This window comes from Pelophylax lessonae, assembly GCF_965119305.1.
Source record: "Pelophylax lessonae genome assembly, chromosome: 4".
Taxonomy (NCBI): Eukaryota; Metazoa; Chordata; class Amphibia; order Anura; family Ranidae; genus Pelophylax; species Pelophylax lessonae.
Genome location: NC_138771.1, coordinates 521089492 through 521111206, shown reverse-complemented (window position 1 = coordinate 521111206; position 21715 = coordinate 521089492). Strand labels below are relative to the sequence as shown.

Genomic DNA, 21715 nt, shown 5'->3' with positions numbered 1-21715 from the left:
AAAAATCGCAGCATATTCCCTGGAGGACAATGTTTTTATGTTATAAAAGCTGTGAATTCAGTTTTGGGTATACCTCTAAATATGAATAAAAGGGAAGGTTTAAGAATGCCCATAATATGAAGGAGATCACAAAAAACAATTCCACTGGGATCTCAAAAGTAAAAAAAGAATACTCCAGCTGAATGTGAAAATCAACTATACAGAGACATCCGGCCTTTTTGTGGAGCGTATCCAATTCCACTACCTGCATGGAGTTTTCATGTTCTCCCTGTGCCTGTGTAGGTTTCCTTAGGGTACTCTGGTTTCTTTCCACACGCCAAAGACATGCTGGTAGGTTAATTGGCTCCAGTCTACAGTGCACCCGGAAAGTATTCACAGCGCTTCACTTGTTCCACATTTTGTTGCTATGTTACAGCCTAATTCCAAAATGAATTAAATAAATTATTTTTTCAAAGTTCTACAATCAATACCCCTTAATGACAACGTGAAAGAAGTACTTTGAAATCTTTCCAATTTTTTTAAAAAATAAAGAAAAAAAAATAAAATCACACGCAGATAAGTATTCACAGCCTTTGTTCATGTGCATCTTGTTTCCACTGATCATCCTTGAGATGTTTCTACAACTTGATTGGAGTTCACCTGTGGTACATTTTTGTGGATTGGACATGATTTGGAAAGGCACACACCTGTCTATATAAGTTGGCAGTTAACAGTGCATGTCAGAGCACAAACCAAGCCATGAAGTCCAAGGAATTGTCTGTAGACCTCTGGGACAGGAATGTATTGTGGCACAGATCTGGGGAATGGTACAGAAACATTTCTGCAGCTTTTAAGGTCCCAATGAGTACAGTGGCCTCACAGTGGAAGAAGTTTGGAACCACCACGACTGCTCCTTGAGCGGCTGCCCGACCAAACTAAGTGATCAGGAGAGAAGCGCCTTAGTCAGGGATGTTACCAAGAACCTGATGGTCACTCTGACAGAGCTCCAGCATTTCTCTGTGGGGAGAGGAGAACCTTCCAGAAGAACAACCATCTCTGCAGCACTCCACCAATCAGGCTTGCATGGTAGAGTGGCAAGACAGAAATTCTCTGGTCTGGTGAAACTAAGATTGAACTCTTTGGCCTGAATGGCAAGCATCATGTCTAGAGGAAACCAGGCACTGCTCCTCCCCTGACCAATACTAGCCCTACAGTGAAGCATGGTGGTGTCAGCATCATGCTATGGGGATGGTTTTCAGCAGCAGGAACTGGGAGTCTAGTCAGGATTGAGGGAAAGATGAATGCAGCAATGTACAGAGACATCCTTGATGAAAACCTGCTCCAGAGTGCTCTGGACTTCAGACTGAGGCGAAGGTCCATCTTCCAACAGGACAACGACTCTAAGCACACAGTCAAGATAACAAAGGAGTGGCTACGGGCCAACTCTGTAAATATCCTTGAGTGGCCCAGCCAGAACCCAGACATGAACCCGACTGAACATCTCTGGAGAGATCTGAAAATGGCTGTGCACTGACACTCCCCATCCAATCTGATGGAGCTTGAGAGGTCCTGCAAAGAAGAATGGAAGGAACCACCCAAAAATGGGTGGGCCAAGCTTGTAGCATCATACTCAAAAAGACTTGAGGCTATAATTGGTGCCAAAGGTGCTTCAACAAAGTATTGAGCAAAGGCTGTGAACTTATGTACATGGGATTTTTGTAGTTTTTCATTTTTAATATATTTGCAAAGATTTCAAACAAACTTCTTTCACGTTGTCATTCTGGGGTATTATTTGTAGAATTTTGGAGGAAAACAATGAATTTAATCATTTTTGGAATAAGGCTATAACATAACAAAATGTGGAAAAAATTAAGCACTGAACACTTTCCAGCTGTACTGTATATTGTCCTCAGTTTGTATATATGTAGGAACCTTAGACTGTAAACACAGATGTAAATGTAAAGATCTGCATAAATTGTTGGTGCTATATAAAAGCCTGTTATAAATAAATGATTGGCTCTAAAGCCTGTGAAAAAGAAATCTGGCTAGTTCCCTGGTTAAAGCGGTAGTATCCTGCTTTTTGACATTTTTAACTACAGGTAAGCCTATAATAAGGCTTAATTTTAGGTACAATTAAGGGTTTAGGAGATATTTGCAGTGCATGCAGCCGCTTGCGCGAGTGGCGCATGCGCTCTGAAGGTCCGGGGGGACCTTCAGCTTTCCTTGCCGGGAGGTGGCCGGAAAGTGACGTCACCGGCCAATCACAGCGCCGGAGCCGCCGAACACGGAAGAGTCACCGAGGGATCATGGCAGCACCCGCAGCGGTGTCCGGGGGTCCGTGTCGGGGCTTCGTTCTAAGGTAAGTAATACATAATGAGCTAGTATGCGATGCATACTAGCTCATTATGCCTTTGTCTTGCAGGTTTTTTTTTTGTTTTGTTTGTTTTTTGGGTTTACAACCGCTTTAATGCTCTACACTCCTTGCCGACCCCTTTGCATACAATGGAGCAGGAGAGGGAGGATTCACAACAGAGTTATGTGGAAAAAAGATGGTAATCTGTCCCAAAATTGACTTTTCCTGGGGTAATCCCTTTTCCAGCAAGTTCAAAGGCACAATGTAAGTGAATAAAAATAATTTATGGAAAAGAAAAATGCTCCAAGCAAGCATTTAAATATTTTATCTTTTGTGCTTTTGCCTGCAGTTTTTTTAACTTGGCGAAGGGGTTCCTCTAATTAGCGCTAGCTATACAAAAACCTGCATAAATAAGAACCTCCGTAGACAAAAGGGTACAAAAGTTCCAAAATAATCAACTATTAATAAAAACCAACATACCATTCTAATAATAACACATACACCAAGCCATCATCATAAGGGCCTGACCACACTAAAGACACAGAGAATGAAAAAGAAAATAGATGAGCACAGAGGAACTGGTGGGTGTAATGTAACTTCAATTGAAATCCGACATGAATAATTGAAAACAGATAAACTCCGTGGTACTCACACCCCCCCATGTGCTGCTCGTCTTCGGGTAGACCTACATCTCTACAGGGCACTCTGCCAGGGTCCCGTCTCCGAAATATACCACTTCAGAGACCAGTGTCTCTATACAGAGGCTCTTCTACCTAGATAGGAAATGCTGTATATTTTGTAAAGCTGCGAGCAATTTGCAACCACAGGAAACATGCAAGAGTATTTCAAAACAAGAAGGAAATTGTCGTTCGGACTCACTCTTCTGGATTGTTTTAAGTCCACTAGCTTTCCAGTTTCCTCGCCGTTCGCCCGCCACACACTGTAGGTGAATGCAGCAGCGAAGGTTCCACTGCAAACAGAATAGCAAGGCCAACTTTGTTTGCTTCCTTTTTTTAGTCAGTTTTTGCAGCACAAACTGTATTTTTTAAAAAATGTATTAGGAAACAAGATTCTGTGCAACTTTTAAAGGAGACAGTCACAAAATGAAAAAAAAAAAAAAGAAACACATGCCCACTGGTGTGCAATGCGAAGGTAGGGGTGCTGATGCACTATAAAATAGCACTTAGCAGTATAGCTATGGTGATGTGAACTAACATAACAAAAAATAAGGCTTTCTGCTATGGCGGCCATTTGGCACTGTGTTGATGCCCAGCAAAGCCCTATGCATCTGGTGTAAACAGGCCCTTCGGGGAGAACTACATTTTTTTCCCCTAAATACCCCCTCTGCAATAAAGTATAACTAAAGGCAAACCTTGTTTTTTTTTAGTTTTGGATAGAGGGGAGAGGGATTAGAACACTGGTCCCCGTTAGTGATTCACCCTCTCAATTTCTCCTGTTTACCATTATCATTATAAGTAAAAGAAAATCCCACATTTTGGGTTGTCCCCATAAAAGTAATAAAGTGAAATCTTCCTATGGGGACACTAGTTATAGTGACCTGGAGATTCCTAAGAGATTCCCATTTTTTGCAGGGATTCCTCCTCCATTCTTGTTTTGGCCATGGGACAGGAAGTGAAGGTAAATATCCCCAATGGGACAATGATGGCAAAGATAAACCTTACAAGGGTTATAATCCTCTCTTAGTCTACCCAAAAGGTTTGTCTACAGTTCTACTTTAAATAAAGGTCTGTAAGGACAACTTACCCTCTTCCTCCACTTTCTATAACTGCTTATTCAGCCCACTTTCTGTAAACCCAGGCTATCATGTACACACCCCTTTGTGGAGGGTCATCTTGCCGACCTGAGATTACAACATTCCTGAAACATCATTAAGGTCTAACTCCACTTTTGTTGAGAAAAAAACATTCCCCTCTGGGTGATCTCTGTACATTGCAAGGATTATAACAACCTTTGTTGCACATTCCTACCTTTTGTTATTCTGAAAAAAAATCCCTGTTTGTTCCTCTGTGCTCCTGTGCTAAGTGGGTCTAATGGGAGTGGTTTCATAATTATCACATAGCTGTGCAGCTGCAGAGCACTAATGAGGAAATCTGCTGGGCCTTCATCCCTTTAGACGTGTTCCTATTAGGAATATCTCACAAAAATCAAATTTTTGTTCCAGGGGATGCCTGAAATCGGACTTGTATCTTAGGCAGACTTCTGGGAAAATTGGTGAGTCAAATCACACAAGCAGGAAATTATGTTTGTGTACAGAACAACTTCAGGTAGGCATATTGCATTGTATTTTCAGAAAACGACAGCGGCTGCAGATTGAAAGGGAAAGGTCGTTTTTGATAAAATTCAACAACAATAGGACTTGTGTTGCAATTGTATACACTATATTGTTTTTTCTTTATTTGCTATTTTTTTCCCCACAAAAGTGAAGTTACCCTTTCAGTGAGCACTCCTCGGTCCACGAGGAAGGACCATCCACCGCTGCCACAAAAGAGGAAGAAAGACCCATGAAGTCAGACTTGCCAAAGGTTACAGAGTTAAAGCACCACAACACCATACAGCATTTAAAAAGAAAAGTGGTGGTGGTGGAGAGAACTTTATAGAAAGAGGGAAGGTGGGGATGAGAGGATCAGCTGGAGTTCCACTTTAGGTCCACTACAATCCCAAAGACATGCTTGTAAGGATTTCCATTTGTGGCTACACTGCCAATTGTATAGTTGTCAATTGGCCTGGATTTTTAGGTACAATAATAATTTTGAAGGTTTTCCTTGGAATGTCCATGTTTTTCAGATTTGAAGGAAATTGGGTAATGCATGTAAACCACCATTGACAATGCTAGCCTCCCGTTTATGGCTTGAACACGCTCTGAGTAACTGACTTGGAATGAGCACGTGGCAAGCAAAGTCAGAGCTAAAATCCAACTTAGGCAAAAAAAAATGTTTTTGTGGTTTTCGGTAGAGTGGCGTACAGTTAAAATCCCACCAGGTTTTACTTCTGCCCATGTCCTCATTTGGCAATTTTTTCTTCACTTCTTTTCCTTTGAGACAATTTCACCAGGCTCAACAAAAAAGTATCCACAGAATGACCAATATCAGTATTTTGCATCCTTAAAGCACCAGAAAAATATAAAAAACAATGTAGTTATGTATTCAATACCAAATTCTACATATCAGGTGATGGAGTCCTTTCAGACAGCTGTTTTTGGAATAGGTGTCCATATTAAAAGATTTGCCCTAACCTCCTGTTCTGGTGAACTTGTGAAAATTTTAGATTTCCCATTGCTTAATTTTTCTCTGGTCACCAGGACAAAGATAGTTAAACACCCTACAGGGGACACAGAAAGCAATATAAACCCAAGTAAATATCGAAGGCTAGGTTCACAGTATGGTGCGACCTAGCGCGCATGTGGTTTTGCGCATCATGTGTAGGGCAGTCCATTTATTTCAATGGGCTCCCCCACTCACAAGAAACGTGGGGAAAGAAGTCCCTGATCCTTTTGAAAAATCATGCAGCACTGAACTGCATTGTGCTGCGCCACCCTAAAGTTTGCACACACATTTGCAGATGCATGGGGATGCCATTATAAATGAATGGCAATCATGCGCCTCTGCTACAGAGCTGTGTGTTCCTGTGCATGTCAGGAAAGTGGACATTTCTGCTTGCATTCCTGACATGCATTGATGTGGGCCAAGGCTAATACTTTCCTAGGCTAAATAAAACCCACAAAAAAGGTGCATTTATATCAATAGAGAGAAAAGTTTCCCAGTCCACCATTAGCTGAAATATTTATGAGACCTTCGTAGATTTAAATATTTCCATATAAACATGTAGAATGGTAACAAAATACTTAGTACATACACTGTCACACAGTGACTGGTATATGTAACACGAGATCAAAGCATGTTGCACTTGTTCTCCTACAGAAACCGGCCCGCACTTCCTAATTTATTTAAGTGACAGGAAATTTTCTCAGAGCTGGAAAATTTCACTTTATCCTAGAAGAAAAAAAAGGCCTCTCACTTTCCTGAAAGGGTCCTTTTGTAAGTAAATCTTTTGGCGAGCTTTGACTCAGCTAAACCACATGCCTGAAGCAGCATGGTATAATCTTTAAATCTGAATTTGTTTACCATTAACCCATTCGAAAACCAAAGTGAATCAAATAAAATACAAAAAAGAAATCCTAAAAAATAAATAAATAAAAACCCACAAAAGGGAAAAAGATATTCAAAACTCCGCCATAAGGGGGTCATTCACACCATGGGCAGTAACCTGCATTTTTCCGAGCTGATCAACTCAGGTCCCATAAAAAATAATGGTTTTCCATTTGCCTTTTTCACACTAATGTTGTATGCATGTATGTTGCAGTGCATTGCAATAAATGCAACCAATATGCATGTTAACACAACGCAACTGAAAGTAAAAGGCTACAGTATCATTAGCCTGCATTGTGAGACATTTCAGTGCATTGCTTCCTTTTTCAACTTTATTTGAAGGGTCACATAGTGATACTTCATTCAAGCCACTGCACATCAGCACTGAGTTGCCCATCTATTATGGTTGGCGTCTCTGGGATGAATAAATTCCTGGCATCTTAATCGGTCATAGATTCTCAAGTAGTGTACATATTTCCAACTGCCAGTGAAGCACATTAGTCTAAATTCTAAAACCAAGTTAAAACTCCAACAGATTATGAATATTATTATTATTATTATACAGGATTTATATAGCGCCAACTATTTGTGCAACGCTTTACAACATGAGGAACCAGTGTAGACAGCGCTATCCAGATATAGGTAATATCTCAAAGACCGCCACAATTGTAGAAAGCCTGTGATAAGTCTGAGAGATAAGTATTGATTTGAGGTTAAAATAACGATACCAAGCCGACATGGACAGATGGAACTGGGACAATGTCTCCCGAGTCCGGTGAATGGGATGGGAAAGACCACTGGGAGTGTGGTAACCAGCCGCTGTGTACAGACACGGGTGTTAAGGAGCCAAGCCGGAACCTGTCATGCTCCTGTGTGACGTGATCATAACTCAGAAACTCAGGACCAGAAGTGCCATGTCCGGAACAGAAAGCCAATCCAACGAGCCTGGGACTCAAGGGAAGAGTTTGGCCGTTAGGACATGTTCCGCGCGCATGCACTTTCTCAAGTCACATGACAAGACTTGAGAAAGCGCATGCATGCGAAACACACCATCACAGCAAAGCTCTCCCCTTGCATTCCAGGCTGGTTGGATTGGCTTCCTGTTCCAGGCATGGCACTTCTGGTCCTAAGTTACGATCAAGTCACACAGGAGCGCCGGCGGTTTCCGGCTTGGCTCCTGAACGCCTGTGTCTCTACACAGCGGCTGGTTACCACACTCCAGTGGTCTTTCCCATCCCATTCACCGGACTCAGCAGACATTGTCCCAGTTCCATCTGTCCATGCCGGCTTGGTATTGTTATTTTACCTCATAGCAATACTTTTTGTTCAATAAAAACGTATCACTGGCTATCTACAATTGTGGAGGTCTTTATGATATTACCTATATCCGTATAGCGCTATCCACACTGGTTGCATGTTGGATAGTCATTTCATGTACTAACTGACGGCTGCACCGGATTGGTTTGGGACAGTGTACAGTGTTTTTCACATAGGTTAGCGCTGGGGACGTTTTTGCGGTTTACAACATGGGGCAGACAATACAGTTACAATACAGATAGTGGGAACCCTTGACCCGCATCAGTTATTTACCTTCCATGCTCTAACACCTACTCAATCTTCTGCATGCATTTTAGGGTTTTACATCAATGACAGGACTGTGTCCCATGACAATTACTCCTATTTAAACTTGAGTGGGACAAGCGGTACCTGCTCAGAATACTTGAATAGTATCTAAACACCCCCTGAACTTGGTCTCAACAGCATCCATAGCCCAGCCACGGCTGTACCCATAGCCTTAACTCTGCTACACCCCATCTTGGTCTCCGCTGTATCGATAGCCCAGCCATTGCTGACCAACAGCCTATACTCTGCTACACCCCATCCTGGTCTATGCTGCATTGGCAGCCCAGCCACTGCTGCCCCCACAGTTTAAGCATCCATTGAACCCCAGCCTGGTCTCCATCTCCTTACCAGCCACTGCTGCTCTTCCAGTGGTCTCTGATGCACCCGAAGCCCAGCCACTGCTACACGGTAGAAGCCTCCAGTGCATGTTTTGAGATATGGTTTTATGTTTTTTTTTTAAAAAGATGTAATAAAATGTTTTTATAGATTTTTTATTTTTTAATTATATTTGGTGCCAAGAAAGTCCCATACATGCATGAAACAGTTTTTGAATAAACTATTTCTAGGATGTTGGCACTCCAGTAGTCTATAATTACACCAGGTATCTTCTGCTATCATTTTTTTGGATGACGGTGTCCCATTGGGGAGACTTGAATTATTTCCTGTCTCAAAGCTACAAGAGGAAATCCTATCAAAGCAAAATGGGAATTTTGAAGACTTACATGCAACTGCATTTTTATGTAGCGATTCCTTTTTTCATGTGCTCCCATTGAAGTATATGAGGTCAAAAAATAATATGTTGTGCTTTTTCCTAAGTTGCACAGAGACACATTGCATAGCTGTAAAGGGCCCTATAAACAATAATGGTATTGCTCCAGTCATGTATTGCACAGGTTTGAATAGTGCAGTTGCCACCAAAATGGGTCTCCACAATGGAAGATTTCCTTTCACCTGTTCTGGTGACAACTCAACATTTTGAATTCTCCATCACCTTCTGTATTTGTGACACTTTGAGAGGATGAATTGCACCTAGCTGGGACAAATACAGCAAAAAAATACACTTTCATACTCCAGAAACTTTAAAAGAATGTCATTGCTGACCCCTCCTTTCAAAAAATGCTACATTTCTTGGCTGCCATCATAAAACATTTTCTTCAATATTTGAGCCTGGCATTCCCGAGGTCAGCAAAAGCAGGCCCAGGTTTCTTTAAAAGCTAAGACACTTACAGCTCAGTCCTGAGGCTGGAAATTGCTGCTGCTTTCCCCCAGGTTTCACAACCGTGTCGCTCTTCCTTCTTCACAACGGCTTCCATATGACAAAAAAAGGATTTGAGAAACCCTGAAATATCCCAGCGCTGTACAGTAAATGCTTTTTTTCTTCTTGTTTTGCTGAATTGGACTTATTTCTAAACTTTACTTCCTGTTAACAGTCTGAATGCTGTGAAACACCTTCTGCAATTATTAATACAATGATAAGGGCTCGGGGGGAGCTCTTATGTGATACAACCGGATTGTTCTTGAATAGTATAATATAGCCTTCTTATTGTGATAGTGTGCTGCTGTAGCACAACCTATACCCTGGGCAATATGGATAACCTAAGTAATATGGATAACCTATTAAGCCAATCAAGGACTTAAAGTGGAACTAGGGGCAAAAAGAAGAAAAGTTATGCATGTTGCAGTCTATCGCTAACATTAGCACAGCAGTTTTTTTCTGAGTTCCCTCTGTAAAATTGTTTTATTACTGGCTGATACTGAAGAATCCATTTTTTTTTTTTACCTTTTATCATTTTCTTTCTTGCTAGCAGTGTTAGTATGAATATGTTTTCTTTTTTTTAAGCAACTGTCGGGTTTCTTTAGTATTAATTTAGGGGGGGGGGGGGTTATTGTTTAGACGAGTTTAGAGTAAAAGCTCAACTCCAGGCGATTTTTTTTTTTTTTTTTTTGTAAAATGTTTCCTGCCACAATACCCACCTTATACTGTATCTAGAGTTTTTCCCTGCAGTACCTTTTTCAGCAACAAGATGCCCTCAGACTTTTGTCCTGTGGGCTGAATCATGCCCAGCATGACTGAGGACTCTTTTATGAACACAGGGCTGTCATTGCCCTGCCTCCTGAGGGGGCATCACAACCAAGCCCTTCATTTACACTGTACTGCTGCAAAGAGGTTTGCTGATATCATCATGTATGTGCCTCTCTCTGCCTCACTAACAACCACCCAGCCCAAAGAGGTGAGGAAGGTAGATCCTGCAAAGTCATGTGACTGGCTGGAAGACTTTCAAAAAAAGTATTTAACGCAAATAGCAGAAAAATGAGGAGGGAAAAAAAGGGGGGAGAGGGAAAAAAGGGGGGAGGGATAAAGAGGGGGGGGAGAGAGAGAGCGAAAGGGGGGGAGAGAGAGAGAAAGAGGGGGAGAGAGAGAGAGAAAGAGGGGGGAGGGGGGAGAGAGAGAGAGCGAAAGAGGGGAAGAGAAAGAAAGAGGGGGGAGAGAGAGAGAGAGAGAGAGAGAGAGAGAGAGAGGGGGGGGGGGAGAGAGAAAAAGGGGGAAAGAGAGAAAGAGGGGGGAGGAGGAGAGAGAGAGAGAGAGAGAGAGAAGGGGGGGAGGGGGAGGGAGGGAAAGTGGGAGGGAAAGGGGGAAAGGGGGAGAGGGGAGGGAAAGGGGGAGAGGGAGGGAGGGAAAGGGAGAGGGAGGAAAAGGGGTGAGAGGGAGGAAAAGGGAGAGAGGGAGGAAAAGGGAGAGAGGGAGGAAAAGGGAGAGAGGGAGGAAAAGGGAGAGAGGGAGGAAAAGGGAGAGAGGGAGGAAAAGGGAGAGAGGAAGGAAAAGGGAGAGAGGGAGGAAAAGGGAGAGAGGGAGGAAAAGGGGGAGAGGGAGGAAAAAGGGGGAGAGGGAGGAAAAAGGGGGAGAGGGAGGAAAAAGGGGGAGAGGGAGGAAAAAGGGGGAGAGAGAGGAAAAAGGGGAGAGGGAGGGGGTGAGGCAGGGGCAAATCTGCAGACTAAAGTTTGGTTAAATCTTGACATTTATCAGTTTAGAATTAGCCTTTCCTGGTTCCTCTTCCCCTTCATCAACCAAAAATTAGCTTTAAAAGGCAATTTTCCTTACCTACCTCATTTTTGACCATGTGGTGTCATCACTGGGTCTCTTTGATTCTTTATGCAATGTTTGCAGGTCATGGCTGGTGGGACAAGCAGTGTGCTGTGAGGAGCCTGTTCAACTGTGCAAGACTCCTAGGCTAGCTGAATTTCAGTCTAAGGTCCAAGGGGCATGCGTGGAGACTTCTAAAAACTTCCCTTTAGCATTAAAACCCCATGCATGAGAAAAGCCAGAAAAACCAGAACACAGCAAAAGTGTTAAAAAAAAATGTGAAAGGAATGTAACAAAATATAACTTTTGACGAGAATGTAGCAATATATAAGAAACTCTCACGTTTGTTACATGTCCTCATTCACACGCCACAAATAAAAATGATAAAAATATTTTTTACCTAGAAGCAGGTTTTTACATAGGGTGACCCTGTATTCTGTTTTTCAGAATGCCATTTGCAGTTGGGTGACAAAACGAGGGACGGTTTTATTTTTTAAAGCGCATTAACACACAATGCCTTGACATTTGTATCCATTTGCCAGGGCAGGCAGTATGCACACTAATTTACCCAGGATAATGAGATTTGCCAGCACAGTAAAGACAGGGTTAATTATGGTAAACATAACTTCAGTCTTTTGCTTAACATTACATGGAACTTTTTCAGTAAAAAGGTGGGATTTTTCATTAAAAATCAAGTAAAATGCTAAACAAAATCTTTATATATTTTTAAGGTATGGGATTTCAAAGATGTAACAAATCTAAAGTAGGGGGTTATCTCAAGTTGGCTGCAAAAGTGGAAATGCACTTTAAAGGACTGCCGCAGTGCTGAGATTTATTCCACAGCTTGTGTGTCATTAAGAAAGGCACTAGGTCAGCCTTCCCACAATCCTCCTGTGTGACCCACATGACAATTCTGGGAGCTGGGGGTCTGTCCCATTCATCTGTCACAGTGAATTAGAAGGAGGAAGGCTGAAGAAGGAAAAATAAGATTCCTTTTAAGGTGGCGTCTTAGTTAACTCCGTGTGAGCAGCACACTGCTAAAGTAGCCGTAAGTTCTGGGGGCACAAAGCGACCAGGTGGGGGGGGGGGGGGGGCACCACTACAATAAAGCACTTGAATCTTCTTTATTAAGGCTACAAAATGGACATTACGATGACACATCTAAGCAGGGATGACCCCGGCTTTTATTATTCAGCCAGAGATAAAAAATCAATAAATGTGAATTAACGTCAGGAGGAATTATCTCTGGAGAGGCGGACAATGATCTCAGAATCGCCATAGATCAGAAAAATGATTCACTTCAAAAAATTTCTAGAAGTCCTTCCAAGTGTACTTAAAGGGAAAGTACAGTATCTGTATCTTGAGTCACTCTTACAGTTTACATCAAAGTCTTCTTTGAGAGCTGAACTCAAGACTGATATTAGGACAAGAATGATAACAATCAGAATGTCATCAACTGGATTTTATAAATACAAGTACAGTAAGCCCCCTGGTCGCCTCACAGGTCGCCGTAGGTCGCCTTCCATAGGGAAGCTGCGGACCCGTTCTAATAGGAGCGACACAAGTCGCTCCGACTTAGAAAAAGGGTCCGGAGCTTCTTTGGGGCGACCCGGAGGCGACCGCCATAGACTTCAATGTTATGAAGTCCGTGGCGGCCGCTCCGAGGTCGCGGTGCGCTGCTCGCACCGCGACCTCGGAGGTCGCCCCTCTAAGTCGGATCGCCCCTATGTGAACGGGGCCTCAAACCTTGGATTGAGAGTAACTTGGTTTAAGAGCGTTTTGCAGGACAAGCAACATTTTTTAAATAAAATTTTGACTTGATAAACAAGTGATGTCTTGATAAAAGTAGCGTCAAGAGTACAAAAGAGAACAGAGGCGCCTCTAAGTGTAGCAACATAGTCACATTTAACCACTTAAGGGCCGGGCCTATTTCTGACACTTGTTGTTTATAAGTTATAAACAGTTTTTTTTGCTAGAAAACTACTTAGAACTCCCAAACATTATATATTTTTTTAGCAAAGACCCTAGAGATTAAAATGGAGATCGTTGCAATATTTTTTATCACACCGTATTTGCGCAGCGGTCTTCCAAACGCAATTTGGAAAAAATTCACTTTTTTAAATTAAAAAATAAGAAAACAGTAAAGTTAGCCCAATTTTTTTCTATAATGAGTAAATGGATACCCAACATGTCTTGCTTCAAAATTGTGCATGCACGTGGAATGGTGACAAACATTGGTACTTAAAAATCCCCATAGGCGACACTTTAAAAATTTCTACAGGTTACCAGCTTAGAGTTACAGAGGAGGTCTAGGGCTCGAATTATTGCTCTCACTCTAAAGATCGTGGCGATACCTCACATGTGTAGTTTGAATACTGTTTACATATGTGGGCGGGACTTGCGTATGCGTTCGCTTCTGCACGCGAGCTTACTTTTTTTCCTATTTCTTTTATTTATTATTTTTTGATTTTTACAGTATTTTTATTTTTTTGATCATTTTTATTACTATTACAAGGAATGTAAACATCCCTTGTAATAGAAATAGGCATGTCAGGACCTCTTTAATGTGAGATCTGGGGTCAAAAAGACCTCAGATCTCACATCTACACTAAAAAAACGATAAAAAAAAAAAAATTGCTGACAAAAAAATTTGTCTCTTTAAACCGGTTGCTAGGAGACGACGTTTGATGTTGCTCCGGTCCTCCAAGACCACAGAGTCGAGTGGGGGCCATCTTGCCCTCACTCGACTTCCTGTCTGTGAGGAGCGCAGACCGGGTTGTTGTCCCCGCTGCTGGCGGATCCGGTAAGTGGGGAAAACGACCGGGATGCAGCGTGGGGGGCATCTCTTCCACCGTACCGTAAGGGTGATCCCGTGGTGAATCCACCACTCGGACCACCCTTATCTGAAAGAGGACTGCCTGACGTTTCAAAAAAATACCGGGGTTATGGCAGCTATCTGCTGCCATAACCCTGGTATTTAGCGTCAAAGTACCGACATAAATCGACGGCGGGCGGTCGGTAAGTAGTTAATGAAGGTACAACATTTCACAACTCAAATGGTTGATAATTAAAAGAGGTACATCTAATTATGCAGGCATCCGGGGTAAAGCTGTCCACATAGACCATCCTCCACACTGCCATCGACGTCATCCCTTCCACATTGCGCTCCACGAGTGCTTCTAGCCTCGCTTTCAGATCGCTCTACGGCAGGGTAGTCTTCATGACTGCGGACTGACAGAGCTTAGAGCAGGCGGGGAGGAGGACAGTCAATGTGGACAGCTTTACCCCAGATGCCTGCATACTTAGATGTGCCTTTTTTAATCATCAACCACGTGAGTTGCTAAATATTGAACCTTCATTAAATGTAACCATATTGCTACACTTTAGAGGCTCCTCTCTTCTCTTTTATACTCTGTAGCTCCTGCTGGATTTTGCTTCTAATCCCCTTGTGGAGGCGCCATTTGTAGATGGACATTTTATAGTTACACAACCTATCACATTGCAATCATCTTTTTATATGGACTATAAACTGAAAGACTTATGAATAAATGGTTGTAGAACAAATCACCAGAGTTTCCATTATTTCTTATGGGGAAATTTGCTTTGATATACGAGTGCTTTGGATTACAAGCGTTTCCGGAACGAATTATGCTCAAAAATCCAAGGTTTTACTGTACCTGAATTTGACCTGGTGTCAGCCTTGTGCAGCCTCGGTGCAGCAGAGACCAGACTGAGGGAGGGAGAAGCAGCACAAGGAACCTATTGGTTCAAGTGCCGACAAGAATGCTGATAGGAGGAGAGGACAGTGACAAAAAGATGAGCTCATCATTGTACTGCTTTTCCTCTCACTATTCAGTCACAGGCTGGAGCGGGTCCAGGATGACCTGGGCTCAGAGGAAGTGGGTGGAATGATGCGGACCATCAGACTGAGGACATCTAGGAGCAGGAAAAGGTACTCTAGGAGAAATTGAAGCTGAATATTGCCACAAAAGCTGGCTGTGTTATTTTATTACTAAAACGGGCTATCTATCCATTATTATTATTATTATTTTTTGGATGGAGCTTTGCTCTGCTCCCAGCAAGAGAGATTCCTGCTTTGTGATCATCATCACTGGGACTGAATTTGAAGGAAAATAGAAAAATCTTCCAATGGGGAAACTTGTTCTGGTACAAACTGTTTAGGATGTGATTTCTCCATTCTTCCTGTTGTGTCTACAGGACAGGAAGTGAAGTGAAATCTCCCTGGAGGCAAAGTGACAGATAGGAGCTCATCACTGTTCTGCCTCTGCTTTCACTGTCCAGCAACAGTTGGAGCAGGTCCAGGATGATCAAATGATTAGAATAATATTAGCCACCAGACTGAGGACATCTAGTGGCAGAATAAAAAGTACTGCTCGCGAAATCTATGGAATAAAGCTCATTTTGTTTCTAGATTGTTTAATGGTCTATTCATTTTTATTTTTTTTTTATTTTTTTTTTTTTACAGGTTTGTATTTCTATATGAGGTTTTCTATATTAAATAGAGATTTGTATATTGTAAGAGGAAGCTCCCATTTGATCGGTGCAATAAAATGTGTACTGTTGTGTACAATATTAGTCAGGACGGAGGTAGAAAGCTGAAATTAGGCTTTCAGCCCAAAGTTGTTGCTGTAGTGCCACCATCTCAGTATTGTGAGACCAGAAGCAGGTAAGAACTTGTAATTCTGTTACAGCTGCAGTTATCATACACATTCTTTAAATGCTTTTTGTAATAATTGATTTGAGTCAATAAAGAGGCTTAGAAGTTCAAATAAAACAATTAGCCTTGAACCTATATGCAATAGGTGCATGGGGCAAGTCAAAATTATTATTTTTTTTTTATTTTTTTGAAAATTAGGTTAGTACAGTATTGATGATACATGGAATTTATTGGAACATTAAAGAAACACTGGCTGTTTTTTATTTTTTTTTTTTATTACAATGCTGTATCTACAAGTTGTAATCCAAAAAAGTGACACGCAGAGTCAAAAACACTGGTTTTTGGTTTCCTGCGACAAAAGTTATACCACAGAAATGTTTAATAATAAAAATAATTAAAATTTGCAGAAAAGCGGGGGGGGGGGGGGGGGGAGCCCTAGAGAATAGTGTATGAAATCTGGCGCCTTAGCGTCATGACCCCTTCCCTCGAAGCAGATTTTCCTAATTTACATAGTAGATCATGCACTAATTAAACATCCTGAAATAACCACCAGTGTGATTAAGCACAGAAAACAACTAAAAGGAAATGTGTAACACATTAACTAGATTATAATATATAGAATTAAAACATGTGATCTTTGTAGAATAATCCCAGCTGTAATGCTGCCACCTGCTGGTGGGAAGAGGGAATTGCTTAAAAATTAAAAGTATCTAAAGTCAAGAAGAAACATTCAAAAGGGTAACTCTCTTTCCTGGGGGGGGGGGGGGGCGATAGCATATAAAGAAAAAATAATATAGCATATACAATTGCGACACAAGTCATATTGTAATTGAACGTTATTAAAAATTACTTTTCCTTTTCAATCTGCAGCTGTTGTAATTTTCTGCAAATGCAATGCAATATGGCCACCTGGAGCTGTTCTGTACACAGAATGTATACTGACCACACCCCAGAAACATCATTTCCTGCTTGTGTGATTGGCTCACCAATTTTCCCAGAAGTCTGCCTAAGATACAAGTCAGATTTCTGGCATCCCCTGCAACAAAAATGTCATTTTTGGTGAAATACTCCCAATAGGAACACGTCTAAAGGGATGCAGGCCCTGCAGCTTCCCTCATTAGTGCTCTGCAGCTGCCACAGCTGATAGATAATTATGAAATCACTCCCATTAGACCCACTCAGTACACAAGGCACAAACTATGATTTCTTCAGAATAATAAAAAGGTAGGAATCTGCAACAAAGTTTGTTAAAATCCTTGCAATGTACAGAGATCACCCAGAGGGGAATGTTTTTTTTCTCAACAAAAATGGAGTTATGCTTTAAAGTTGTATTAAACCCAAAACCAAAAAGGAATAAAAGGTAGCTGCGCTTTTTTAAAATATTTTTTTCCTTTATTTTTACCTGGTGATCTGACCAGTAATACATTATCTATCTTAGGATGTCTCAACTTCACTGGTGGGGAACAACAGAGACACCTTTGGACAGCAGCATTGTAAGTCTGAGAAGAGAGTAGTGTTAGACTAGCAGATTTAAACATATACTCTATAAGCAGCTCCAGCAACAATTTTTTTTTCCTTTTGGGATAAAGGTTTTACATAAATGAAAGCTGATCAATGTAAGCACCCATGCCAGTGCCAAATTGTTTATCTCAATTTTCTAACTGCTACATTTGCTGGATAGATTCATTTGTTAAAAAAAGTTGAAATATAAACAGACTTATTGGTCAGGCAAACAGGTAAAAATAAAGGAAGAAAAAAGCCTAATAAAGAAAACTAATGCAGCCACATCGAAGGATTGGTAAGCTGCAGTATATTACATTTTTGAGTTTAATACCGCTCTTTAATATATTACAGCATACTAGACCTTAGAGATCTACCTTTAAACCACAGCCCTGCAGCCAGAGCCAGGTTTAAACCTGGGGGGCCCAGGGCACCTCACTTTGGGGGGCCTTTATAACACACAGAGTTAGTTAACACTTTCAATGACAGTCTCACATTTTCAAAATACATGACACGTCGTCATTCTGAGGTCACACATGCTCACACCCATGCCGTCATAGTGCTCTACGTGTGGTTTGCTTGAGCTGCCAAAATTCATTTTTGGAAAAAACTATACAATATATCCAGAGTTTTACAGATTATGGCCAGAAAAATGTTACTTCCCAAGATACATTTAATAAAAGAAATTAAGTTTTTTTATTATACACACATATATATAAATAAAATTATGTGTGTGTGTGTGTGAGATAGAGGGGGCCCGGGGGAGTTTCCCCCTTTTGCCCCCTTATAAATCTGGTCCGGCTTTCAGCGCCGACTGGTCATTGGTGCCAGCACTTTAATCTTCGCCCAATCTTCCTTCTGAGTTCACCCACTCCAGGCATTTGAATGGTCTGACCGAGATTATGTCACTCCCGTGCAAGCGCGTTACCATCGCAGCATGGCATTCTCTGCATAAATTCTCTCCAATCAATACAGGGCATACTGCATGATGAGGTAACTGGCTGCAGGAGATGTGAATATCTCAAGTTTAGGAGATTTTCACAGTATTTACAGGTAAAGGCCCATATACACTATAAGAAAAATCGGGCGAACATTTTCGTCCAAAGAATTTTCATACGATTTTCATATAGTGTGTACAAAACGTTCGACATTCGATTCCGACTTTTCGTACGAAAAGTCGTTAAGGGACAAACTCCAAATTTTTTATCGTATGGTAACAAAACTAACACTTTTCGCTTAATGTGTACTGTTTTTATACAAGAAAAATCTGAAAAGAAAGACTGCGCATGATCAGAAATAATAAACAAAAAAACTACTTTTGCAAATCGGTGCGGCGCGCAAAGTCGGTGTCGCACCGATTTGAACTGTGCCATTGCCGGCAATAGGCTACCATTTGTCCTGTCAAATCGCATGAAAAATAGCTCCAATGTGAATGAGGGCTAATCTGCAGTGCATATATGTTAACAAACCACATTGGAAAATACTGTATCTACTTTAAATGCATTTTCATGCAGTAAAATTAATCTTTTTACTGGAGTAACGATGACAAGTGTGAATAGGCCCTTAAAACATGTTGTTATCAGACGTGAAAATATTTGGAGCCTATTCACACGTTTTCATTTTTCCTTTCTACACACATGAATTTCACTGCAAGTAAATGTATTTCAAGACACCCATAGCCATTTGATGACTGCTGTGTCTACTGACACCTAAAACTGATCAGCTAATCCTTCTCTGCAAGAAGAGCTGGTCAACAGATTGTCTCCATTTACCAAGTTTTTCGTTACTTTTCATTTCCAACAAATTAACTTTCATAATTCAATCAAGATGCAGAAAATGGAGTCTAAACGATTCCCTTTTTTGTCAAATTTAAGATATTAAAGAAGTAATCGTCACAAGATAAATAAAAATATTGAATGAATCCTCTAGAGGATCAGGTGCATGTGGCACTTGGTCCCGTTCCGATCCATATTCTGGTTTGTTAATAAAAAGCATGTTTTTTTTTTGTTTATGTTGGATGTAACTCCACCCCAGTCTGAAGCCCAATTTATGGGCTTTCCCATGTGGGAGTTACAGCCAGCATTGAGCCTCTGTCTCCTCTCAGGTTCTCAGGGCTGCTGTGGGATATAAATGGCAGGCGATTCGTTTACAGAGGTACTACATCCACAGTGTCTTGTCAGTGGACTCACAGTCAGCCCCAACACTGCTGCCTCCTCTTACATCCAACACCTCTACCATAGATCCCTTGTGGCAAGTTTCACACGGTGCACCATCAATCCCTGGTCACTGCACTCACAACAGCGGTGGATCGATCAGCTCTAGTGGGGCTGTGTAACCAATCAGCTGGCAGATCGATCACACAGCCCAACCAGCGTTGATCGCTCTACCACTATTGCAAATGCAGTGACCGAGTACTTTGGATGTAGCTGTCACCACTGCTATTAGCGGCTCTGTCATTTGGCCAGCCACCTACTAAAAAAGAACTAAAGACTTTTCTCAATTTAGCCAGCAGTTAGACATGCAGATAAAAAAAAAAAAAAAAAACAACCCGTCAATTGAAACCAACACTGTTTCACCTGTCATACCAGCAACACTGGGGCACATATAAATCTTTTCTGGCTCACCACTCAATTACACTGTTGCCATCCTCGACTCGATTTCTTCCCAAGCTCTCAGTGTCATACAGGATTAGTTACAAAATGCAAAAATAGAAAGGTATAGCCCGGCCACCCAGGGCGATCTTATCGAATGGGCAAGCTGGGCAGTGGCCCGAGGGCCCCACTTTCCCAGGGGGCCCCATCTGCTCAGTGACTCAGCCCCAGCCAAGCATTAGTCCCGATTCCCGTGTGCATCCTGCCGCCAAACTTAGCAGATGGCAAGCGCCTGTGGGCCCTGCACTGCTGTCAAGCCACTTGGGCCGTGGAAGGGGAGCCCACAACTGCAGGAATGTTTGTCCGCCTCCACGGGAACAGGCACACACAGGACAGTCGAGCCTGAATCCCGTCCGTGTGTGTGTTCACTGGACCCAGCTCCCGAACTTGGAAGCTGTCATTAGCCTGGCACTGCTGTACCAATTAAACCATATTGATAATTTGCATTTTTATTCTCGTGGGTGATTGTGTAGGCAGGGCCCCAGTGCACTGCATTGCCCGGGGCCCTTTAATGCTCTTAAGATGGCACTGCGGCTACCGCACACCCCACCCAGCCCAAGTGGTTAGCAGGTAACCGGAGCCTCAGCTCAATTCATCCAGGCCACAATTTCAAAGAGTTGTGGTCTGGATGAATCAAGCTGGGGCTGCTTTTACCAGCTAACCACTCAAACTGGGTGGGGTGTGTGGTGGCCAGGTGATCGCTTTCATTTTTGCAGTATGTTTTGGGTCTGGATGGACCCTTTCCTCATCCTCCACCCTCACTAGCCAGTGGCATCCAACTCATCGGACCTTGAGAATTTTAGGCAGGGACCCTTAAGCATTTATCATGGGTTACATTAGTTGCCAAGTGCCACTGTGCACACCCCTCTCTCTCTACTCGTCACTCAGAAGTAACCACCACCAAAAAAACTGATCTGGCCGGGGAGACCACATTTGGCAAAAGAGCCTGCAGGTACGAAATCATTGCTCTTCAAGCTGAGTCCTTTCAGCAGCATAGGTGCAGGTCCTGTACTTTTTTGCCCCCTCACTCCTGCCCTGCTGAAACTCCTAAGGCTGCTGCCTCTTCTGCCTACCATTTGGTTTGAGTCTGCCTGTGATGTCCTTTCCGGAAATCGCGGAAGAAAGGCACAGATAGCAATAAAAAACTAGAAAATCTAAACCCAAACAGGGGCACAAATGGCAAAAAGCTGACAGGGGTTTTATTTAACACTTCCTTAGGCAATCCAAAATAAAATAAAAAGCTTGGGGTGGGGTGGGGTTGGGCCTTAAAGTGGAATTAACCTTTCATCGATTGTGTGTACCTATGGGTAAGCCTATTATAAGGCTTAGCTATAGGTACTGTATATATCTCCTAAACGTGCACAGTTTAGGAGATATTTACTGTATAAATGCAGTTGATGACGTCATCAGCGCATGGGCTCGGAAGGAACGGCCACTCCTGCCGTTTCTTCAGAGCCCTGTGCCGTGACCAGCGGCTCCCACTCGCAAGCACGGGAGTGACGTCATGCGGCTCTGGCCAGTCACACAGCCTGAGTCTGCAGACCTGGAAAGAAGACGTGTTAAGATCTGGGGTGTCAACATTGTATTGACACCCCCAGCGTTTTGCATATGGCAGTGAGAACTGCCTGCGAGTTGAATGCGATGCGGGAACCCGCAGTGGATTCACAGGGTTCCTGCATCGCA

At 42.3% G+C, this 21715-nt stretch overlaps 1 protein-coding gene across 2 annotated transcripts in view; it reads right to left on the bottom strand.

Annotated features, from left to right (window-relative positions):
- Window positions 1–21715, bottom strand: part of FGD4 (FYVE, RhoGEF and PH domain containing 4) — a 256856-nt gene that overhangs the window by 183113 nt on the left and 52028 nt on the right. The window contains exon 1 of one of the 2 annotated variants that reach the window (XM_082255359.1): window positions 2985–3093. The exons of the other annotated variant lie outside the window; for it this stretch is intronic. Within the exon in view, the coding sequence (XP_082111485.1) occupies window positions 2985–2994 (10 nt within the window). The 5' untranslated portion in view covers window positions 2995–3093. Of the gene's footprint in view, window positions 1–2984; window positions 3094–21715 lie in introns of those variants that run through there. 2 annotated transcript variants of the gene reach the window in all.